The sequence below is a fragment of the Rosa chinensis genome, chromosome 6 (assembly GCF_002994745.2).
Source record: "Rosa chinensis cultivar Old Blush chromosome 6, RchiOBHm-V2, whole genome shotgun sequence".
In the NCBI taxonomy this organism is placed as follows: domain Eukaryota; kingdom Viridiplantae; phylum Streptophyta; class Magnoliopsida; order Rosales; family Rosaceae; genus Rosa; species Rosa chinensis.
The window spans coordinates 67,214,332-67,238,350 of NC_037093.1; the positions used below are offsets into that span (position 1 = coordinate 67,214,332).

Here is a 24,019-nt window from a genome sequence, read left to right on the forward strand (position 1 = left end):
CAAGGAATACATTCTAAAAATAATGCTTTAATAATGGTGAGATTTAGAAACATGACAATTTGAATAAAAATGAGACTTAACATGGTTTGACACGTTGAGAGGTGTTGTGGAGGCACCCGAATGCAACCTGAATGCAATGGCATGTCGAGACATGCTAACCCTCGTTAACACAATTTTGGTTCATTCACTTGTACCATAAGATCACCATTCGTAGAGCATGATTTTTAGAATGTTTTTCGACGATGGAACACCGAAAACTCAAACAAATTTTTTGATTGCTTTGGTCATAACTCGATGGAGGGGTCACACAACGGCATTGCTGAAGATGACAGAGTTGCAAGAGGCGGCGCGATGGTGCTCATGGATGCTGGCGGCTCCTTTTCCTTTGGACTTAGGCCTTGGACCTAATATGCTGACAGAGTTCCTAATGCCTAATGTAGGTGGTGGCTTTTTGACGCTAGGCTTGACTATCCTAGGGTTAGGGTTTGGACCAATGTGTATTTAGGCCCTTTCTTTATTTTCTGGTTCTTTTTGAGCTCGGGATAGCCCCCTCTGTGTAGAGAGGTCCTAGGGAGAGCATGAATAAATTAGCGACAAATTATAGATTACTTACTTAGCGCTTCTCTTTAGGTTAGCAATACATAGGTAGCTTTAGGGATCTCCTACCACTCTAGCAGTGATACGAGTCGTTTGTGCCCTTTGTGAGTGGTCACTGTGTATTGTTAATCACATTTTCGTTTAACAGATTGAAAGCCAAATTATTAATAAAAAAGAAGAAGAAGAGAGAAACAGATTGTGATTAATCTAAGGTGGAGATATTAAGACGTGGAAGCGTGGACTGTTCTATAATTGGGAATATCCGAATATGAATTAGAAGTTTCCCTATTTGCACGGAAATATTGTATAATAAAATCAAATACCTTTATAAAGGGGTTAAATGCAGACAATGTCGATATTATGCTCGAAAACCCCAAAGTCATGGGCCTTATCCCTTGCTTCATACTAAAATTGTTTCGCTTCCCTTAGATTTTAGTAATTTTAAGACACTCATTTGATCATTAATGTAGTTATCATATTTAGCTCATTTTAGTGTCACTCCATTAAAATTCATAAAAGTGCAAGTGACTTCCACTTCCATAAACTTAAATATCTAGCACATTTAAACTTGATTGACATTGGTTCCTACTACTTTACTACTTGGAAGGGAAGACTCTCCCTTTTAGCCCTTTCTGCTTTCAACTTTGATTTTTTTAGTTTCGGTTGTCTTAGGGGCTTCTGGTTGTAATTTTTGTTTTTGCTTCTAAAAAAAAAAAAAAAAAAAAAACTTGATTGACATTGGTCCACAAGGGAGCTCGTGTATTTTTTTATTTTTATTTTTCCTTCTTCTTCTCGTTATTGAATTGATTCATAGTCCTAACCGGAATAGGACTCAATAATAGATGTATATATATATTAGAAACAGCAAGAACCGACTCCCTGCAAGTCCCCCAAATCAAGAACAACCCTGCGACTCCTAACCGCCGCCACTCTCTCCCTCCCTCACTCTCTTCCCCCAATTTTGCGTGTTAGGGTTTCGGCGAAGAAATCAAGATGAAGAAGAAGAAGAAGAACGACTCTGTTCCTCCCCCTCTCATTGTGAAACCCCGATTATGCCCCGAAGCAATTCTCGAATGGTCCAACACCACCGGCAAGATCAGCCGCTGCGATTTGACCGAAAAGGCCAGAGCTCACCTCTCCGCATTGGGCTGGAAATTTTGGTACAAAAACAAGTCCAACAACAGGATGGAGTTGCGCTACGAATCTCCCACCGGAAAAGTCTTCTACTCTCTCCGAGCGGCCTGCAGGGCCTGCGTTGAAGAAGAAGGACTGTCCCAGATTGTTGAGCACACCACCCTAAAACCTAAGGACGCCCTGCCTGTTGTTGACGCCGGTGACTTGGCAGTAGTACTATTACCTCCTCCTGAAAAGCCCAAGCGATCATCAAGGAGGAAGCTTGATTCAATAGGGGAGCCGGTTCGGAATCCGAAACCGAAAAGAGGCAAGGTTCTTGCGGATTTGAAGAGAGTTAGAGATGAAAATGAGAGGAATAGGGATGTCGAGATGAGGTCTAGTGATGATGAGAACCATGATGAGTGCAGTGTGTGTTGCTATGGAGGGGAATTGGTTCTCTGTGATGGATGTCCCTCTGCTTTTCATGCTGGCTGCATTGGTTTGGGTGAGGTGGGAGATGGTGATTGGTTCTGCCCATCTTGCTGCTGTGGGTTTTGCAACTTGGGAATATTGGAGGATGATGGTGTTGCCTCATGTGACCAATGCAGGCAGAGGTACCACATTGGGTGTGCAAGAAATTCAGGGGAGGCTAAGTTGGGTGTGGATGGGAAATTGTTTTGCAGTAGGAAATGTGAAAATGTGTGTCTGGGAATCAACAAGATTTTGGGGAAGGCTATTGTGGTTGGTCCTGATAATCTTACTTGGACTTTGCTCAAGTCCTCCTCAACTTGTGATGTGGACAACTTGACCAGGAATTACAGACAGCACAAATTGGCTGTGGAGGTGATGCATGAGTGTTTTGAGCCGACTCAGGACCCCTACACGAGAAGTGATGTGGTTGATGATGTGATTTTTAATAGGCAGAAGAAGTTTCGAGGGTTTTATACTGCGGTTTTGGAGAGGAATGAGGAGGTGATTAGCGCAGCTACAGTGAGGGTTTACAGTGAGCTGGGGGAAGTGCCACTAGTGGCGACTAAGTTTAAGCACCGGAGACTTGGAATGTGTCGGATTTTGATGAGTGAGCTTGAGAAACAGCTTGTGAAGTTGGGAATTGGGAAGCTGGTTTTGCCTTCTGCTAAAGATGCACTAGAGGCATGGACTAGTACCTCACTTGGGTTTTCGAAGATGACTGCTGACGAAACATTACCATTGTTGAAGTATAGATTCTGGAATTTCCAAGACACTACCATGTGTCACAAGGTATTGAAGAAGCAGACGACTAGTACTGAATCTGATGGGTCTGCTGGTGCCATTTCTACAGTAACGCAAGTAGGGGACATTGATGCAAGCGAAGAGGCTTGCATTATGGATATTGATTATGATTATGATTTCATGTTGGAGGATGACTCTAAATTCTTGTCATGGTACAAATCTGGATCTAAAAAGATTGTGGCTCTCTAAGAGATGTAATGTGTAAACTGTATTTGAGCCATTGCTGAAATATATCTCAAGTAGTTTTGTTGATAATGAATGTGTAAACTGTATTTCCATGAAACGTGAATTCTTTTCCGCCTAAATTTGATGCAACGCATTTATGCCGGATGTTAATTGGTCTATGATCAAATTAGTAGTCAGAAAAAGGTGCTACATGATATTATTTGTTTTTTCTTCATTATGACTCTTGCCGCTGACGAGCTACTAATTGCTTGGGGTTTTGATCGAGCATTCATTAGCCAAACTAGTACAACAGGAAAGCAGTGTTCTATATTTCAATGAAAAATTTGCCCTTTTTTGTATTCAAGATTAAAATTTGTCTGGTTTCACAAATAAACCTCTACATGTATATACACTATGCACAAGTTAAAAGTAAAATGTGTGCTTGTTATTGTAGGTGTCAAGCTAAAAGGAACGAAAGCAACATAGGGAACTCGCAGTAAGATATGTAACTGTATTTCCCCTTTCCATTTTTCCAACATATCTCGTAACTCCGGGGCAACTACAGCTCATGTCAATCACTCCAGTTATCCTCATCCTTAACAGGTCCTTCATCCTGCATTTCCATCCAAAAATGTATAATATATTAGTCACTTGGGAACTGAGTTCTAAACAAACTTCATCAAATCATTGTGTTTACCACCTCATCGGAAATCAATCTGGATGGTGACCATACTAGAATTTGTCTATCATTGCCACCTGTGTACAGTTCCTGCAATGACAGACTTATCAGTTAAACAACTCATGCAATTTCTATTGATTGATAAAAACAACAAAGTATATGTATGATACACAAGTGTGATAATTCAGTCTTGTTCGGTTAACCAGGAATAATAATTGATGTTTCTCACTATCATTTAATAACTACTGCTGTATTAGTGAGTTATTCCAACAGCCGATTCAGCTGATTTTATATGTAAATAAGGATTATGCATTTAATTTCTATCTCTAGTTCATATTTTCCATCATGTATTCCAGGGGCACAATCAATAATCCAAAGATAACAATGTGAACTTGAGGCATAAATAAATTCAACATGGTTGGAAAGGGTTTTACACTTCCCATTACAGGATAGGGAATCTTTTAATGGCAAATTCACTGCCTATTCTAGTTCATAAAGCATTTGTTCAGAAAATATTAAGAAAAGCTAACTTTTAAAGGATGATTCAGCTTGTACCTGATCTTGCAAACTAAACCAGCAACAGTTCACATGTTCATAGTGACCACGAAATGTCAGGGCCGTCCTGCCTGACCACATATCGAATGCCTAAAAAACCAGAAGTCAAGCTCTGTAGTTAGCAGAAATGGGTATATTTTCATTCACAATCCGACAAATTCAAACCTACTAAAGAATGCATTACCTTCACAGCTGTCATGCATGGAACAAAAGCAAGTGGTGAATTCGGGCTTGTGGCTAACTGTATGGGTTTGCTTGTCTGCAGGCGCACAGTTTCAAAGTTCACCAAAGTATTGCAGCCAGATTCGACATCCCACAATCTTAGTCTTGAATCAGAACCTAAAATGCAAAAGGAAGAACCCTTGATTATTCCTTCATCACCGGTATGCATTGAGGAATGAGTATCAAACTGATTTGTTCACTACAGGAATTAAAACATCTAAAAGGCATCTAAGGTGAACCTTCTGACATATTTATTTACTTAGCTACTTTTCATTTATTGATTAATTAATCTGACAGTGAACATAATAAATGATTTAATGAGACTAAGTTTTAACTTGGAAATCACCTGCAATATAATAGTGCTATTAACTGATGGATATATTCAACAAAGGAAAGGGTGAACCTAGACACAATTAATATTTATTACATTGATTCCATGAAATCAAATTGAATATAGAATGCCAAATTAAAGTATATTAAACTTCTAAGTTTTATAGAAACTCAACCTGCACTTAGTAGATACATGCCGTCATCAGTAACTTTTAACCCAGTAACGGCACCATAATGAGCAGTAGCACGATCCTGACTAGACAACATTCCTGGATGTAATCTTTGCTTCATAGATCCCTTTACTGGGATTTTACTGGTGGATGATTTTGCACCATTTCCATTAGTATGTTTCCTTTGTTGTGCCCGTGCTTTTGCAAATGAGCTTTGACTAGCTAACAAGGGCTTAGCTGTTGAACCCTGAGTGGAACAGATCAAATATTGTCGACAGAATAACAGTCAGCTTTCAACATAATATCATTCTACAATTAAATTAGAAAAATATTGTAACAATGTTAGTACAACATTACCAGCTTCAGTTACAATTGTTCCTTGAACAATGTGTCAATAGTAAACAAAGCAGTAATTCAGGACTTTTCCAAGGTTAAATTAAACACACACACATGCGCACGCACTATTGAGGAGTGCATGCATTCACACTATAGTTTGCACTCACTATTGAGGAGTGCATGCATCCACACTATAGTTTGTAGTGTTGATCCCATTATATTTAATCATCATAAGAAGATAATAGTTTGTATCTCATCAAGTTAAAAGGGTCATATGCATACTCAACACCAACAAGTTAGCCAAGGTCCATATTCAATAAAATGGGAAAGGACAATACAAGGAAACGTTAAAACCATAAAAATATTTCATATCATGATATAACAAAAGCTTTTAACTCCATCATGGTGACCACAGAGGAAATATTATTCCTAAAAGACATGTAGAATCATTTGAAAAATGAATATATTGCAAAGGTATACAATTCATAGAAGGCAACCACAACAAACATGTTTAGTATAAAAATTAAAAAACAATGTTTTTGGTGCAACAAAAAAAGAAGAAGAAAACCTTATTTGTGGCAGAGCGTTGCAGGACTGGAGGGCGCCTCCCAAGCTGAGACTGGGACTGATCTAAAACAAGAAAACATCCAGCACGTCTAATGTCCCAAAAACGAATTGCACCATCACATCCCCCAGTAACCAAAACCCACTCACTAGAAGTAGACCATTCCACTGTCATTACACCATCTGCCATCATGAAAACAAATACTCCACTAATGACCATCATTTCCTTGTAGGGGATAAATTAGACTGATGAAAGAAAGCTAACAGCAATTACACCTTTGCAGTTATATAAAGTAGAGAATCCAAAAATAAATTCAACAAGAATAAGGCGCAACAACTGAATCTCATGCTGAGCTCCTAGACTTGCATGAATTCCATTAACATTCTAAATTCTTGCTATCCTGTCCACATGTCATGCCAGTCTACTATTCAAATGATACAAAACACTCAGAAAACCAAGTTGAAAAACTTGAACCATCATTCAAATCATACCATTTCAATGTTACAAACTCATACAGAACATTCATGATTCCCCACTTTTTCACACAATTTTCCGAATGTTTCATTTGTTCATAATACAAGTAACATATACAGAAACGAGTTGCAATACCAAGCACATACCGCGGTGACCAGACAGAGTGTGAGCAAATGCCCCGGAAGCAATATCACAGAGCCGAACTTGCACATCTTCAGTTCCAGCAGCAATCAACATATGAGAAGTTGCCAAGGAAGACATGGCAGTCCTATAAACCTTCCCAGGCATTTTGAAATTCATCACCACCTGAGTCGTGTTCGTATCCCACACGTTAATATGATGATCATAAGAACCCGTCACAAATAGTCCGGTGTCAACCGGATACCAAACCGCCGACGACACCGCATACTTGTGCCCGTTCTCATGTTGCTTATCCACCACGAATATCGCCTTGTGCTTCGAAATAGCACCGCCGCCCTCGTAATCCGTGCCGCGCTGGATGTCGTACACGGCGGCCGACGCGTCGGAGGCGCCGGACAACAAGTACCGCCCCTCCGTCAAATCGACCTGGATGCGTTTACAGTGGTGAAATTGAAAAATTTAAAGGTAGTCGGGAAGTGATCGAAGTTAGTTACCTGGAGAGAGTTGATGGCGCCTCGGTGAGGGGAGACGATTTCTTTCTGATTGGAGAGCTGGAGCGTCTGGATCCGATTTGACTTGACCCGATTCGAGAACGAACTTGGGCGGAGCTTCCCCGCTTCTCTGTCGCCGATTTCCCGCCACATTTTCGGAGCATCATTAACCGGCAGAGAGAATATTCTCTAGACCTCAAGAGGCTCTTGCTCTTAATTTATGGTTTCGATTCGCTCCTCCAAAATTTTTTTCTCTTCTGCTTGATTTGATTCTTAAGAGGCTTGTCTTATACCCACTGCTATGGATGAGGGACTCGCACGTGGATGAGGACTTTGGTACATCGGCCGTGCCACGTGGATGATACGGCTGACCAATATGAGCGAGCGAGTCAGTAGGGTGGATTTAGTATTTGAGGCCAGTTTTATAGTATTGTTGATTGAGGACAGTTTTATAGTATTGTGAGTTTGCAAATTGAGGACAGTTTTATAGTATTGTCTTTCAAAAACACTCTAAACCATTTCCACTTGATCGGGTAAATGTGAGTTTGTATTGCAGTAGTATTATCTTTCGATAGCAGTAAACTCGTTAACACAAACATACAAAAAGAACATGTGATTTTTAATTATATGTAAATTCCTACACGATTCGAAACTCGGATGAGATATAATTATTTAAACTAAGTGATTTGCATGTTTAACTTGCCAACACAAAATGAACATGTATAACTCATTTAGCCAATGACAAAAACCGAAGATTCCTGTCAAAGTCTTGGACGTACTCTTGGAAAGGTCGGCTTATAATAATAGTAGATGTTTGAATTAATGTTCATTTAAGTCAACATAGTAGGGTTTAGAATGACTTACTCAACCATGCAGCCATGTAGATTAGAATTTAAACTCGGTAATTTTCGGAGATATTATCGACCATCACAGGGTTCATCCATCAGTGCGTCTTCAACAATTAATAGCATAGTTTGAAACCACAGAGATAAGGAAAAGAATCTCATTGCTCAAAATACTTTAACAAATTTATCGATCAATAAAGGTTCAACAAAAGGAATCCAGCATAGTTTGATACCTCAGAGATAAGTCAACACTGTTCTCTAGAAATACTATGTTTCGTTATATAACGAAAAGAAAGATGAAAGCCATGGAGGAACCTTTTAACGTGCAGTCTTCAGAAGGAACCTTTGTTGAAGCAATTTTCACACACTGCGAACCCCTTGCCTCTGAAAACATAACCCAGGTTCCCATCACATCGAGCACATTGAGTCCCAATCCTCCAAGGGGAATCCAGCTGAAATAAAACAAACTTGTTCAGCAAAAGGAGACGGTAACAACAAACTAATAAAATTAGTGAAACAGCTACATATAGATTTAGGAAAATAGGATGTGATATGATCAACTATAATAACTCACAGAGGATTTTGTGGCCTTAGAAAGACCCTCTACAAAAGCAGACTGGTCGGAGCAGGTGTTACGTTTTTCGGAATCGTGGGGTGGCACCACCTCATAAACAGCAGAGTCATCATAAGATTCAGCACACAACTTGTCGTACATCTTACTATCTCTTATCCTGCACATCATAGGGTAATTAATCATACAACAATAATCATGTATTTTGCAAATTCATTGTTAACAAAAAGCATAAACGAGCTCAAATAAAACATAGTCAGATAAATAAATTAAAAAAAGATTCCAATTAAGTTTAAGCTTTCATCTTCTCAAGTTGGATGCAAATTAAACTTTCATATGCCATGTATATGTGTTTGAAAAGGTCTTGTTGCGAACAAAACATGAATTGCGACGATAAAAACAACAACTGAAGTTAACCAAAAAATGTGGTGAACTTGACCCTAAAAATAGAAAGAAAAAAAAGTAGCGAAACTTGTGCCTAAAAGTAGTACCTTTCAACATCCGCTCCATTTGAAACAGTGCAAAGGGAAACAAAGCTTGGATGGTAAGCAGTTATCCTTCCCAAGTAACCTTGGATTTTCAAGTAACTCTCCGTTTCTTGGTTATAAGAAATCAAAACTTCATTACAAAATGATATTAGAATGCTCCCATCACTCAAAAACATAAGCGGTTCAAAATATGGTCTACACAATGTCTCCAGGAGCAAGTTTTTTATAACAAAAACTTTAGTCCAAGACTCTTGAACACCGTAATCCTTCATAACCCACACGTCACATTCGTTATAATGATCTTCACCCGGCACACCTAAAAAGAGACAACCTTGTAGCACCCCCAACTTCCATGCCTTCTCCCCGTACCATGACTCCTCCACGTGTACAACGCAGCTTGGTAGGGGTAGTCGTCGAAACTCCTCTTTTTCAAAGTCGAAAGAATGTATACACTCGCCTGTAGAAGAAAAAACCGAAAGCGATGGAGCCCAATGAAGAGCTCCGTGCAAATAAGAATTCATAGGTAATTCAACATGTTGCACAGGAGCCTTTCCAATACTTCTCCACACTCCTCTACTACCGATTGTATAAATCTCAGCCTTTTTCTCCTCCCGGTCGTAAACGGAGGTGCTCGTTTGCAACACCTTGTACTCATTGGTCACAGCGCTAAAACCAAGTCCCACAAATGCATCCGATTCTATATACTTTTCCTTAGGTAGCGGGATAGTGATGAACTCGCCCGTAACCGGGTTGCACACATAAAACCTCTTCTCATCTCTAATACTCCTTGTTTGATTTCCTTGTAAACAAATGAAACCATTGCACGAATTTATAAACTGAGAATAAATAGAAGTACTGGGAAACCTCTCTCTTAAGATATCCTCGAAAGTCAGTTCTATGTACTTATCAGAAGCAGCACATGCTGCTTCTTTTATGTAGGTGACATTCAAGGCTTGGTTCAAAAAACCAAGGGTGCCGATAGATTTTGAATAGTGGAGATGGGCAAATTTGGGGGCGGAAGTAATAGAAAGCCATGCTTTGCAAACGCACCTGCATATGGCGACCGTCTTGAAACAAAGACTTGAGAGAATATGAGTTACCAAGACTTGTGGGAGTGAATGGAATCTGCATGGAAAATTAGGTTGCAGTTCTTGTCTCTGATCTGGTTTCCTTGTTAGTGACGGTACGCGAAGAAGCTTTCGTTTCTTTCCTATCAACATTAGATTAGAGATTGGATCGAACTGGGCAAAACCTAATTAATTAAGCAAAGTGATCGATCAAAGAAATTATACGTACATCTAAACGGCGAGCCGAATTGAATGACTCTTTTGCCCTTTATTATTCCTTCAATTACAAGTTTGCCATTCTTCTTCTTATTCGATGGTTTTTATTGTGAGGGCGGCATGCATTTTAGAATAGAGGAGACTGGAATTGACGAAGACGATAGAAGATGTTGGAATCGAGAGAAGGGGAGAAGAGGTTTGTTTGAGTTCCGTTTGGGTCTTGAAAGGTTTATCATCGAAGGTACTGTTTTCCCGATTTCTATGTTTTTTTTTTGGTTTTCATTGGGGTTCTTGTTGATCTTAGTTTCTATTAAAGATCGGGCTTTTAGATGAGATAAGGTATATTTCTTTGATTGGGTCTGCTTTCATCTTTTATGTCTATGCCGTTCTTTACCGGATTTCACTAATTGTGCAATGAGAAAAACAAGGAAAATGCGGTATTTTTTTATTTGTATTCGCCGAGTTTTGAATAAATTATTCAATCTTGCTTGGGTTCTCCAAAGTTTCAGAATTCTACTCCCCTTTGTTGGCTTCGGTTGACACAGCAATTTCCACTATTCTCAAGTGATCCATGTTGTTGAGTATGTAAAATCTGATTCTTACCTTGATTTTCCAGGGGCTTTACCAAGATCTGGGGCTTTTGAAATGCATAAAAAATAATAATAATAATGTTTTCTGTTCAATCACTTGGAACCAGAGAAATTTTATATTTTTGGATTGTTTTGTCTGGTAACAAATTTTCCTTTGAAATTTTATATTTTTGGGTTGTTCATCTTACACTCTAGGCTGTGGTGTTTTCTCAGGCCTTACATTGTTCCTCTGTTTGATTCCTGTCAAGTATATGTAGTGATTTCGTGGTTGATTTCTATAGTTATCCATGCCAGTGGTAATTTATGATTCGAAATTGCATATATCAGTAAATTTCTAACTTCTGGATGGCTGTATATTTGATCATCACTACTTTCATTATTTCCCCTGCAGGCTTCAAATCTCCCTGCTTTTAGTAATTTGAACCAATTGAAACTGGTTCGTAATATTTCAGGCAGCGCTGCTCCACAGAACACCCAATCTGGAAGGGTTTGTGAACAATACAAATCGTTAAGTGGAGCGCTTAGAGGGAATCTGTCCTTTCAAATTAAAGCTTTTTAATGCTTTAAACCTTTTGAGAATTCTTAAATCAAAAGTTAATTAAGACAGAATCATACTGGTAGCTTTTAAAGTAATATTTATTGATAATGCACCATTTAGTCTGTATATTTCCTTGGACATGGGCATATTTCCTTTCTTTCCACTTGGACATGCATGTCTTCCCTTTTCCTTAATCTCTTTCCTTTTCTTTTTTCTTTTTCTTTTTTGGAAGTTAACTGATGAAAAGACTTGATTCATTCCAGACCCAAGTTGTGACTTTAGTGAGGTATTTAGCACTAAATTGTGCACTGAGAAAGCTTTACGTCAATTTTTTTAATTCTTGAATCCATGGCCTTCATAAGAAGTTTTTCAACTGATAGTACCGTACCTAAACTAATCATTGATCTTCTGCTCTTTCCTTTTGGTTGTTGATTGACAGAGACAGAGAGAGAAGAGTGCTAATAAGGCTTCTGGCCAAGAAGAAGAGGAGGGCAGTATGGCGCCGTTTCCTGAAAAGGTATCGCAAATTTGAGCCTTTATTTCAGTTGGGTCGATGCTGATTCTGATGAATTGTTTTTTTTTTCCTTATTTGTTTAATCCCTTAATGGTGGTTCTTATGTTGATGCATGAAGCATTTATTTTGTTTAGTTTATGGATTGCTGTACAATTATCTATGGATACAGGTTTTCAATGCAATAGTTACTTATAGAATTTTTTGGGTACTAAAATTGATGTTTAATTTATCATAATAAAGAGAAAGAGACTGTCTTTAAGCTTTTAATTATTACTTAACTGATACATACACTGGGTTCAACTTTCCAAGGTTCAAGTTGGAGGATCACCACAATATAAGCTGAAAAGGAAGCTGGGCAAAATGGCTTTGTACCCTGACCTGCACTACAAATGATACAGGCATACAGCAAGTTCAAGTACTGCTGGTTTGAAAATGCAAGTCATGACGATGAAACAGTGTCCAAGCTAACAGCTTTACACCTTTACGTTTATAAGCAGCTAAAGGCCTGGACCAATATTATTTGCTCTCTGGTCATGCCGGGGGTGCAATTTTATTTTTCTCAAGGAAAGGTAAAGCTATTTCTTTGTTTTTTTTTTTTTTTTTAATTTTTAATTTGGAGAGTTCTTTTGGAGTTTTGATATTGAGTTTCTTTTATGTCGACCAAGATGGTACAACCAACAAAACAATCCCATGTTGAGTGTCTGTTTAGAGTGGTTCTTTTTAAAAATGCATACAAAGTTGCATATGTCACCCAGATGCATGATCAGTTGGTGTTGCTAGCATATATATATATATATATATATATATATATATTCTATTGTCATGGTTTTTCTGTTACCACCACTTCACACAAAGTTCATATCAAGCAATAAACATGTGAGAAACAAATTATGCATACTGAATAGGAACTAGAGTCGCATAAGAAAACGTGGAGGTCATATGCAAACCATATGAATAGTTTTTAATTTTGACTTTAGTAACCTCTATGTTCTTTAAAAGAATGTAACTTTCAAGCTTAGCTAGGAGGACAAAAAAGTGGCCAGCTGAAAGTAAACCATATATGATATATTTTTACTTTATGTTGTGGGGAAGAGTAAGCAATTAGCATATAAATTGGTACCTTTGGCTCCCTAATTTCATTTACATCACTCTATTAGCATTCAAAACTAATCATTGAAAATTAATCATTGATCGTAATAATCTATCTCTATTATGCTTTGGTTTGAGTGGCTGTGTTATACCCATTGCTATGGATGAGGGACTCGCACGGACTCACGTGGATGAGGTCTTTGGACTTGTGTACATCCGCCGTGCCACGTGATGATACGGCTGACCAATATGAGGGGGTAGGGTGGTTTTGGTATTTGATGATGAATGAGTAAGGACAATTTCAAAACTTTCTTTTTATGTGTTGGGTTTTGATTGGCCGTCATGCCACTCAAGTCAGTCAAGCAACACAGCGGAAGGTCTTCTCCACAAAAAGAGGCCAATGTAAGATTGGGCAAGTGTGTTGAATTACTGAGTGGTCTGATGGTCCGGTTCAATTTACTGGGCTTATGATCTAGTAATCATACCAGAAGAGATGGTAATGAGGCGGATTGGAATCATGCTTTACCATTTCCTCTTAATCATGTTAAGTGTGAATTCATATTCCAGTAGTACATTGTCTTTCAAAAATACGAATTCGTATTCCAGTAGTACTAACTTTTTATAACACTTCATATGTAAACCTGTTAACATAAAATGAACATGTAATTTTTTGGTAAATGTAAATTCCTACACTATTTGAAACTCGCATGAAATAGAATTGGTTGAATTAGGTTATTTGCATGTTAACGCATCAACACAAAATATTAAGACGTATTAATGTAGAAGGTGACTCAAAACTTATAATTGATGTTGTAAGAGGTATTTTCACACCACCTTGGAGAATTATGAAGATCATCCGTGACATTCAACAGCTGGCAAGGCTTTTTGATTGCATCTCTTTTAACCATATCTTTAAATAAGTGAACTTTGCAGCTGATGCTTTTCCAAAATATAGGACATTCTCTTCACAAATGAGGTTTAGTTAAATGAGGTTGCTTTTATTTGAGTTGCCTGAAGGGCTTCAACATCTAATGAATTCCTTTTTGTATAAAAAAAAAAAAAAAAAAAAAAAAAAAAAAACACAAACACATACAAAATAAACATGTATATATAACTCATTCAACCAATTTATGATTTACACAAACGGACTCCTGGAAAGGCCGGCTTATAATAATAGTAGACGTTTGAATGTTCATGTAAGTCTAACATAGTAGGGTTTAGATGACTTACTCAACCATGTAGGCACGTAGGCTAGAATATAAACTCGGTCAGTTTCGGAGACAATATCCACCATCAGAGTGTATAGAGCATATTAAGGGTTAATCGATCAATACGTCTAGAGTTTGATACTACAGAGATGAGGGGAAAAAATCCCATTGCTCAAGTTAAATATTTTAATAAAGTTTTTTTTTTTTATATATATATGAAATATTTTAATAAAGTTATCAATAAGAGTTCAACAAAAGGTTTCAGCCACACTTCTCTAGATCAAGGTTTCAAATTTCAGTTTCGGTTTCGATTTCAGTACTTCAAATTAAGGAAATTTCGGAGAAAGTTTCGATTTCGGTGGAAATTTCAGTTAAAAATAAAGAAATCAAATTAATTGCATTTCTAAAATGATATTTTTGAATGAAACTTTTACATAGACTAAACTAACCTATAATAAACCTATTTACAATGTAACATCTCTAAAATTATACATGTATAATATAATTATGATATTTTATATGGACGAGTAATTAACTAGTATTGTAGTAGGTTGCTAAACTAGTGTTTTTATCTATGTGTATTGATAATGTGTTGTATATTGATAATGTAAATATGATTTACTTTTTTTAATAATTAGAAAATTACAAGGGGTGGGGCGGGGCACGTAAAACCAAAACCCCGTGAATGAAAATGAACAAGTACAACAAAAGGAATATAAAAGCTACTATGATGTGGTTCGATCTAGCTGGTTGAACTGCTTTCATCTAGTATCATACAATACTGCTCCCAAGTACATGAATTTTGGAAATGATTTTCGTATTTTATCACATGCATGGTTATTGTATGTGTACGTGTTGTTCCCTTTCCACATGCAATCCATATATCGGATATTGTGGAATTACCTAATATGATGTTATAGTGTATGAAGCATACAATATTTGAGACGAAGCAAAAAGGAAATCATGTTATGGTTGGAGCATTCAACTTTGTATTCAACTTGATTGCCAAAAAAAAAAAACCAAAATTTCATATTTTTTTTCTATAAAAGTATGAAGTAAAAATTCATTGTAGGTGACATAAAAATTTAACAGAAATTTTAAAGAAATTTTGGTGTGAATTTTTAAATATATATTGTGTGTGTAGATATTTCGGAAATTAAGAATTTCGTGGAAATGCACGGAAAATTTCGGGAAACTTCTGAAGGAAATGATATAGCATATGAATTTCGTTTCGGTACTTCAAAATTACGGAAATTTCCGTCAATTTCGGAGAAATTTAAAATCTTGCTCTAAATTACTATATATTTTCATTATTTAGCAAAAAGAAAGATTATGAAAGCCATGGAAGAGCCTTTTAAAGTGCGCTCTTCAGAAAAAACCTTTGTCGAAGCAATTTTCACACACTGCAAACCCCTTGCCTCTGAAAACATAACCCAGGTTTCCATCGCATCGAGCACATTGAGTCCCAATCCTCCAAGGGGAATCCAGCTGAAATAAAACAAACTTGTTCAGCAAAAGGAGACGCTAACAGCAAACGAATAAAATCAGTAAAACAACTGCACATATAGATTTAGGAAAACAGGATGTGAGGTGATCAACTATGATAACTCACAGAGGATTTTGTGGCCTTTGAAAGACCCTCTACAAGAGCAGACTGGTCGGAGCAGGTGTTACGTTTTTCGGAATCTTGGGGTGGCACCACCTCATAACCAGCATAGTCATCATAAAATTCAGCACACAACTTGTCATACATCTTACTATCTCTTATCCTGCATATCATAGGGTAATTAAGCATGCAACAATAATCATGTATTTTACAAATTCATTGTTAACAAAAAGCATAAACAAGCTCAAATAAAACCTAGAGTCAGATAAATAAATAAATAAATAAGAGGTTCCAATTAAGTTCAAGCTTTCATCTTCTCAAGTCGGATGAGACATAGATGCTGAATATCATCATTCCAAATTAAACTTTCATATGCATATATATGGGTTTGAAAATGTCATGTTGCCAACAAAACATGAATTGCAACGATAAAAAGAATAACTAAAATTAACCAAAAAATGTAGCGCACTTGATCATAAAAATAGAAAGAAAGAAAAAAGTAGCGAAACTTGTGCCACTAAAGTAAAAGTAGTACCTCTCAACTTTCGCTCCATTTGAAAAAGTGCAAAGGGAAACAAAGCTTGGATGGTAAGCAATTATCGTTCCCGAGTAACCTTCGATTTTCAAGTAACTATCCATTTCTTGGTTATAAGAAATGAAAACTTCATTACAGTATGATATTAGAATGCTCCCATCACTCAAAAACATAACTGGTTCATAATATAGTCTATAGGACTCTAGTGATGGCGGATGAAGCTGCAAGTTTTTTATAACAAAATCTTTAGTCCAAGACTCTTGGATTCCGTAATCCTTCATAACCCACACGTCACATTCGTTAAAATTTTCTTCACCTCGCACACCTAAAAAGAGACAACCTTGTACTCTTGTAGCACCCCCAACCTCCATGCCTTCTCCTTGTACCATGACTCCTCCACGTGTACAACGCAGCTTGGTAGGGGTAGTCGTCGAAACTCTTCTTTTTCAAAGTCGAAAGAATGTATACACTCGCCTGTAGGAGAAAAAACCGAAAGTGATGGAGCCCAATGAAGAGCTCCGTGCAAATAAGAATTCATAGGTAATTCAACACGTTGCACAGGAGCCTTTCCAATACTTCTCCACACTCCTCTACTACCGATTGTATAAATCTCAGCTTCCTTCTCCCCCTGGTCGTAAACGGAGGTGCTCGTTTGCAACACCTTGTACTCATTGGTCACAGCGCTAAAACCAAGTCCCACAAATGCATCCCTCTCTATATACTTTTCCTTAGCTAGCGGGATAGTGATGAACTCGCCCGTAACCGGGTTGCACACATAAAAGCTCTTCTCATCTATAATACTCCTTCCTTGATTTCCTTCTAAACAAATGAAACCATTGCACGAATTTATAAACTGAAAATATAAAGAAGCAGGAAACCTCTCTCTTAACATATGCTCGAAAGTCAGTTCTATGTACTTATCAGAAGTAGCACATTCTTCTTTCATGTAGGTGATAGTCTGGTTTGCTATGCTAAAAAAACCAAGGTTGTCGATAGATTTTGAATAGTGGAGATGAGCAAAATTGGGGGCGGAAGTAATAGAAAGCCATGCTTTGCAAACGCACCTGCATATGGCGACCGTCTTGAAACAGAGACTTGAAAGAATGTCAGTTACTAAGACTTGTGGGAGTGAATGGAATCTGCATGGAAAATTAGGTTGCAGTTCTTGTCTCTGATCTGGTTTCCTTAGTGACGATATGCGAAGAAGCTTTCGTTTCTTTTCTCTCAGCATTAGATTGGAGATAGGATCGATCTGGGTGGGAGGCAAAACCTAAGCAAACTGAAGAAAGATCTCCAAGTCGAAAACCCTAAACTAGAAGACACGCAAGTGTTAAATCTTTGGTTTATAACTGAACGAACCGGGTTAAAGCCTTTCAGAGTTTCAGCCCATATGCTTGATTTTTAGTTTTAAAATTATTCATTTATTTGGTATATTTTTTTTTTAATCGACAACTCTTGGATCCTCTTTTTCATGAAATAAATAAATAATAAAAAATAACTACGACGATAATCTATACTATTATTAAGAGAAGAGGCTTTAAAAATGAGAATTTAGACAGATTTAACTCGATCTGAAAGATTAAAAAACTTTGAAGAAAAAAATTAAATCAGAAGGCTAAATATGACAATTACAATCTAGATTTTTATAAAGAAAATTATCCCACAACCCTCACTTTTCTCTTTGCAATAACTGTTTTATTTTTTATTTTTTTATTTTCTTAATAAATAAATAAAACTATTACACATGTAGAGTATATATGATGAAGGCTAGTCTAAACTAAAACTAGACCAAAACACACTTTGTGTGTGGGTTTAATTTTTAAAAGAAAAAAATAATAATAATCATTGGAGAAACGTGGGGAGTTTTGGAATTTGTATTTTTTTTTCCTCCTCTTTTGCTGTGGAACTGTGGAAGTGGGAAGTTATAGAGAGAGATTTTAGGGGGAAATAAATTAAAATTTTATTCTATTATTTTGTTTATTACGATTATAACATCCATTTATTAAAAAAATATTTTTAGATAATCTATGGTCTAAGGATTAAGTCGTCTTTTCACATCTATTTTGGCTAACAAAGTCACTTTTCTTAATAATAGTATAGATGATGACTTTAAATAAAAATATTTATTTTGAATAATTCTAATACCTTTATTTTGATATATACAAATTAATTAGTGGATGGGATATGCTACACATATAGACAGTTTTGTGTGCGAGTATCATTGGCAACGCTTGCAATGCACATATACTATTAATCCATTGGTGTACCATGTGAATTGACGAGTTTATACGAAATTTTGTATGCAATATGCTAAGATCTCACACATGTAATTTTTTCAGTTTTTTATTTTATTTTATTATTTCAGAGATATTGGTTATTTTCACCTAGGTGACCAAGTTAACACTATATACCTAATATGCAGATACCTAATATGAGGTATACTGAAATTTTGAGCTTTTAATACATATACTACAAAAATTAAGTAATGTTTACCTTAGAATAAGATTCAATAGTGGTTTGTCAACCAACAATATACGCACACACACGCATATTCTTTTCCAGGTTAAAGGTAAGTTAAGAAGGAAATGTGAAAAAAAAAATGAAGAAGAAGAAGAATAGCTACCATCGATGGAATGATTTACACCAAAAGGACCACAATCGTTTAGGGCTGACAAGAAAAAACCTTGACCAAAGAAAGCTTAATGCTAAAGAAGGAGAACCACGTTCATAAAATTCTTGACATTACATATAAGAGCCACGACCATATATAGAACCTTTGGTGTTGAAGAAAAACATTATCGAAATATTGCTTTAGAAAGATTCTTAACTTATAGAAGACATCTTTTAAGTTAGAACAATTTTTGGAATGATTTACATTAAATATCTTATTCAATTTCATATCAATTCCATAATTTTATACCAAATCAATAAGAATAATTTAAGAAAGATGTGCATCAAATATGATATTAAATTATTAATCAGATTGCTAATTTTAATCCTATTAATTCTTGCTTTTTATGTGGAAAGACATTCAATAAGGACATATTAGTCATGTAAAAAAGAAAAATCAATAACGATTGAGTTAGCACGATGGAAAAGGAAATAAATTTGAGGGGGGGTCCTTGACCCAAAGCATCAAAATGAGAGACAATTATCCCATTTACCCCAGCAAAATATTTTTATTCCCATTAACACAATTTAAAGAGAAATAACACATATACCCTCAGCTTAATTATTAAACTACAATATTGCCATGCAAATCTCTCTCCCCTCTCTCCAGTCATGATTCACAGCCCTTTCTCTCTCTCTCTCCCCTGCCGGATTCCGAATCCGACCACTACGATTAGCCTCTCTCTCTCTCTCTCTCTCTCTCTCTCCTGCCGTATTCCGAATTCGACCTCTACGATCAGCTTCTCTTTCTCTCTGAATCCGACCACTACGATTAGCCTCTCTCTCTCTCTCTCTCTCTCTCTCTCTCTCTCCTGCCGTATTCCGAATTCGACCTCTACGATCAGCTTCTCTTTCTCTCTCACTCTCCCCCCTGCCGGATTCCGAACCCGGCGAGAAAAATTCAAGGTCCGACCTCTATGATCAGCTTCCCTGCCGTTGTCGTATTGGAAGCCGTCTCTAGCGAGGCCGATAGTGAAGGTCGTGGAGTTTGAGATCTAGTGTCGCCGGCGTCGAAGCCAGCCTTCCTTCCCAACGCTGGTTTTAGGTCAAGCTCGTCGGCTTCTAGTGCAGGAGCTACTCAGAGGTTTAATCAAGTTGGGCAATCTCTTCTCTCAACATGGGCACCGTCCAATTGTCCAGTTCGACCTCCAGCACACCCGCCCATGTCCCTGCAATCTGGTGCCTAATTCGACCTCCGCTTGAGAGATAGGTGGGTGCCCAGATCATTTTCTGGGTGCCCAAATCAATGTTTTTTTTTTGTTTTTTTGGTAATGAGTACAGAAGGAAAGAAAAAAAATTTGTCTAATTTTAGAAAAATTAGTTTTCATTCCGGCTACGGAAAGTTCTATTGGGGACTAATAGACATCTATTGGGGGGCAATAGACGTTTTGAATTGATATAATCTCCTCGTTTTTTTTCTTTAATCAAAGTTTTATTTGTGTAGTTTTAGGAAGATTAATTACCATTTCGGTAATTTAAACGTCTATTGGGGGGCAATACATGGCTGATAGTCGTCTATTGGGGGGCAATAGACGTCTATTGCCCCTCTATTAGGGGGCAATAGATGTCTATTGGGGGCAAAAAAAAACTTTCCGGTGAGATTTTCAGCAAATTCCGGTGGGCGGCAGCCGGTGACCGGAATCGCTGGTGACCGGTGACCGGATTCCGGAGAAAGTTGGCAGTATTACCGGTGACCGGATTCGGGCTGCCGGTGACGGGCTCCGGCGAAGTCTCCTATGGTTTCTCTCTCTTCCATTTTCTCTATCTCTCTCTAAGTAACAAATGGGTGAGGGGTAAAATGGTATTAAAAAAAAATAAAAACAAAAAAAAAAATCTTAATGGGGTATTAGGGATGACTCCCTTAGAGTGTATTGGGTAAGAGAGAATTAAAAAAACTTAATGGGGTAAGTGGGAAAAAAATCTCTAAAAATGGGGTAAATGGACAAAAACCCTTAATCTAATTATCTCTAATAAAGAAATTGAAGTGCAATGTGAAATCTCGGCTGTTAATCAAATACCACCTGACTTGTATTGTGTCTCTTAGGCTTAATTAATCCGACTTGTTATATATGCAACTTGGGTTGTAATAGGATTCTCGACTTTTAAATACTGAAGACACGCTTAAACCACAAAGAAAGTTTTTCCCTACCTTCACTTTCATGGGAAGCTCCACGGCATCAAATTGGATGTAGCCCGATTATCAAGTGAACTACGTACTTTGTGTTCTCTGTGTGATTAAGATCTCCCAAACATGTTTAGGCTAATTCAGCTAAAACGAACAGTACTTAAAAAACTCAAAAATATTAGTGATTGTATTTAAAAACCAAAGAGCTATTATGGTTTTCGTTAAAGTTAAATGTGATGTTTACACTATCGATCATTAAATTTTATTTGTATTAATTTAAGAAGAAAAGAAGATTTATGAATTACATGCAAATAAGAATAATTTATAAAGAGAAGCAGTGATGGACATAATCAATTCTTGGATCCTCTTTTTCATGAAATGAAGAATCAAAATTCTAGACAAGGAGGTTAGAGAATGGAAGTCTTGTCATAAATGTTGTAAACATGAAACAAGTGCTGCAAAAAGTTTTATTCGCACTTCAAAATTGCACCCCTGCATGCATTACTGCATCATTCATCATTCACTAACAGGAATAACAGCCTGCAAATCAGTTTTGACCAGCTCGATCAGAAACATCCCAGATAACTTCAACCACACAAGTCTTTGAACACTTATGCAATGTTAAAATTTCTTTGCACAACTTCTTAGCTTCCTCTTTTGTGACCTGTACATAAGCTGAAATAGTAAATTTACTGAGAACTTCACCGTGCTTAAACAAATATTTCACCGCTTCCCACTCCTCCTTGTCTCCCATGAAAGCACTCCATGAGATAGTCTTGAGGTGCGACAACAAGCAATTAGGCACAGTTTGTGGTGGATTGAACAGCGCATATCCTTGAACATATCTCTCATTAAGATATCCTGGTATATACTCTGCATCCCTCCATTTGGGGTGACTAGTATCCAGAACAAGATACTCTAGATTAGGTGATTTCCTTAGAAACTCCGTTAACCAGACAAGGCTACTAAGATGAAATAGCTTCAGTTGCTTCAAATTTTCAAAAACAGGAATAGACCTTACCACAAGATCACAAGGAACTGAAAGAGACAGATATTCAACACCGGATATTCTACTCAGCAACAAACTTCCCCGGGGACTCAAACAATCTGCAAAAGGGAGATCAATCTCAGCTTTTACCAAGGAAGATACATTCTCCAAAACATAGTTAGGCAAATCTTTAGCCGGGCCCTGAATGACAAGATTTTCGAGATTTGGAGCATTGAGATAAATGGTGGATGGTTCTTCATTATCTCGGATGATGAAACTTGTTAACAATGTCTTTAGTTCTTTTCTAGAGATGTAGCAATCGAAAGGTTGTTTAAAACTGCCTTCTATAACCATGTCTTCTTCAACTGCTGGAAAGTTGAGATTAAGAAATCCCATCAAGTCACTGAGGGACTTGAGACTACTAGGGAAACAACCTGGAGTAATACTACATTTTGAAACCAAGTCTAGAACAAGCTTTGTATTGTAAATAAAGACTCTTTGAGACAATCTCAACTCTAATTTCCGAAGACGATGATCGGCAACAATACAAAAGTCAAGTTCAAAAACATCATTCCTGTTCTCAGTGAATGTCCAGGGATAAAAAAGACGGAAATCTTTCTCTTCAAATCCAAAAGAACAACAAAAAAGATGGAACCTATCAATGTGTGATGAGTCGCGTACTGAAAGCAAGCGATCTACAAATGTCCTCAATGCAAGCCATCCTCGGCGTCCAGGGAAATCCGTCTGGTTGAAATCTAAGCTCGGAACAGAAATCCATAAGTTGTTCCATCTCGTAGACAAAACGGTGGTCCGCACCACATATAAAGTCGGAAGGAACGAAAATATGTGACAAAGTACTGAATCCGGCAATTCACTTATCCTATCTTCTTCAAATCCCTCGACTTGAAGTTCCGATTTCGAATCCTGATGGTCAAGTTTGATAATTCTTCTCTTCTTCTCCATCTTTTTCTATGCTCTCAGATTGCAAACCAAAGTCGTGGTTTATCAAATATACGTACTTATGGCGGTGCTCCACTTGAGCAAGAAAAAATATTAGGGTTTATTTAGTTCTTGTTGCGCTTATAGTATAGGAAAGTAGTTTAACTTTTTTTGGTGCAAAGGAAAGTAGTTTAACTTGCGTTTCCTTGTTTAGATCAGATTGGCCCTGGAATTTAAGATTGGGTTATTGGGTCGCATTACTTCAGGTCTTCAAGTGGTTTCTTGTTCAACCAACATCCATGTTCAGCCAAAGAAAGAAAAAAAAAAAAAACTAAACTAAACTAAAATCCATGCATTGGGATGGTGATAGCTACGTAAGCTAACTACTTTTATTAATGAAGATGCTGCGATCTTATTTGGAGGCCAAGGGAGCTGTTGGAAGGTTTGTATTATCAAGTCAACTGTTGAGACTTGAGAGCAGTTCACTTGTTTTGTTTAATACTTGGTAAACCATAATTGAAAACGAAAATAGTCACATGACCAAGGAGGTGAGAGTGGGACTACAAGAAAGAAAAGCAAGAAAGCTGAGCGTGAAGGAGGACTTTCTACGGCCTCAGCCTAACAATGGTGTGTCAGAGGCCCATCTGCACAAAGCTACAAAACGACAAGCACAATTTCTCAGAACACTAGAATCTCTGGTTACATATGAGAGAGAATCTGAAAAAGAAGAAGACCCTTCACGTGTTTTTCTTAAGAAAAAAGAAAAACAGACATAGGTAATTTGGGGAGAGGTAATTTTTACAAGAAAAAAGTGGTCAAATATTGATTGTGTTGATACCAAAAATCAAGCTGGATTTGAATAAGATGCGCCAATCTCGTCGCATGGTGTTTCCAGTGGAATATTGGGGCATATAAACATT

The 24,019-nt window shown here is 37.2% G+C and overlaps 4 protein-coding genes and 1 long non-coding RNA gene across 8 annotated transcripts; 1 reads left to right on the forward strand and 4 right to left on the reverse strand.

Annotated features, from left to right (window-relative positions):
* Window positions 1-3,473: 3,473 nt before the first annotated feature.
* LOC112173330 (WD repeat-containing protein ATCSA-1) lies at window positions 3,474-7,391 on the reverse strand. The gene is made up of 8 exons (XM_024310943.2): window positions 7,114-7,391; window positions 6,625-7,045; window positions 6,008-6,186; window positions 5,110-5,350; window positions 4,566-4,720; window positions 4,382-4,471; window positions 3,848-3,916; window positions 3,474-3,760 (listed from the first exon to the last, which is right to left on the reverse strand). Exons 1-8 carry the CDS (start codon window positions 7,261-7,263, stop codon window positions 3,719-3,721), a joined length of 1,347 nt encoding a protein of 448 aa, XP_024166711.1. The 5' UTR covers window positions 7,264-7,391; the 3' UTR covers window positions 3,474-3,718.
* Window positions 7,375-10,267, reverse strand: LOC121049909 (F-box protein At3g07870-like). 3 transcript variants are annotated; one of them, XR_005801614.1, is made up of 5 exons: window positions 9,018-10,267; window positions 8,530-8,686; window positions 8,271-8,407; window positions 7,975-8,062; window positions 7,426-7,477 (listed from the first exon to the last, which is right to left on the reverse strand). XR_005801614.1 is itself a non-coding variant. In XM_040508322.1 (4 exons), the coding sequence occupies exons 1-3, from the start codon at window positions 10,232-10,234 to the stop codon at window positions 8,288-8,290; spliced, it is 1,494 nt and encodes a 497-aa protein (XP_040364256.1). In that variant the 5' UTR covers window positions 10,235-10,267; the 3' UTR covers window positions 7,375-7,477; window positions 8,271-8,287. The 3 variants fall into 3 exon arrangements, 1 of the variants encoding a protein (XP_040364256.1); XR_005801613.1 differs by having other exon boundaries at window positions 7,430-7,477; window positions 8,189-8,407; XM_040508322.1 differs by lacking the exon at window positions 7,975-8,062 and having other exon boundaries at window positions 7,375-7,477.
* Window positions 10,268-10,413: 146 nt separating this feature from the next.
* Window positions 10,414-13,618, forward strand: LOC112169275. Of its 2 annotated transcripts, XR_002924606.2 has the most exons (4): window positions 10,414-10,538; window positions 11,279-11,711; window positions 11,865-11,942; window positions 12,249-13,618. It is a non-coding gene; the product is annotated as an uncharacterized LOC112169275 (long non-coding RNA). The 2 variants fall into 2 exon arrangements; XR_002924605.2 differs by having other exon boundaries at window positions 11,279-11,942.
* Window positions 13,619-15,604: 1,986 nt separating this feature from the next.
* LOC121050065 lies at window positions 15,605-16,677 on the reverse strand. Its single transcript, XM_040508641.1, has 3 exons — window positions 16,378-16,677; window positions 15,849-16,005; window positions 15,605-15,724 (listed from the first exon to the last, which is right to left on the reverse strand). Exons 1-3 carry the CDS (start codon window positions 16,656-16,658, stop codon window positions 15,605-15,607), a joined length of 558 nt encoding a protein of 185 aa, XP_040364575.1. The 5' UTR covers window positions 16,659-16,677.
* A 25-nt stretch (window positions 16,678-16,702) lies between these two features.
* On the reverse strand, window positions 16,703-17,323 carry LOC121050066 (F-box protein At3g07870-like). Its single transcript, XM_040508642.1, has one exon. The coding sequence runs from the start codon at window positions 17,321-17,323 to the stop codon at window positions 16,703-16,705; it is 621 nt and encodes a 206-aa protein (XP_040364576.1).
* Window positions 17,324-24,019: the final 6,696 nt, after the last annotated feature.

Bases quoted from the DNA above. Each gene is read 5' to 3' on its own strand.
- LOC112173330 (XM_024310943.2), bottom strand. From the start codon at position 7,263: ATGTGGCGGGAAATCGGCGACAGAGAAGCGGGGAAGCTCCGCCCAAGT. The intron at 4,721-5,109 runs GTTGAGTTTCTA...TTTGCATTTTAG, and splicing joins CATGTATCTACTAAGTGCAG to GTTCTGATTCAAGACTAAGA. The intron at 4,472-4,565 runs GTAATGCATTCT...CTGGTTTTTTAG, and splicing joins CATGCATGACAGCTGTGAAG to GCATTCGATATGTGGTCAGG.
- LOC121049909 (XM_040508322.1), bottom strand. From the start codon at position 10,234: ATGTTGATAGGAAAGAAACGAAAGCTTCTTCGCGTACCGTCACTAACA. The intron at 8,687-9,017 runs GTACTACTTTTA...TATGATGTGCAG, and splicing joins AATGGAGCGGATGTTGAAAG to GATAAGAGATAGTAAGATGT. The intron at 8,408-8,529 runs GTGAGTTATTAT...GTTTTATTTCAG, and splicing joins CTAAGGCCACAAAATCCTCT to CTGGATTCCCCTTGGAGGAT.
- LOC121050066 (XM_040508642.1), bottom strand. From the start codon at position 17,323: ATGAAAGAAGAATGTGCTACTTCTGATAAGTACATAGAACTGACTTTC.
- LOC121050065 (XM_040508641.1), bottom strand. From the start codon at position 16,658: ATGAAGGATTACGGAATCCAAGAGTCTTGGACTAAAGATTTTGTTATA. The intron at 16,006-16,377 runs GTACTACTTTTA...TATGATATGCAG, and splicing joins AATGGAGCGAAAGTTGAGAG to GATAAGAGATAGTAAGATGT. The intron at 15,725-15,848 runs GTGAGTTATCAT...GTTTTATTTCAG, and splicing joins CAAAGGCCACAAAATCCTCT to CTGGATTCCCCTTGGAGGAT.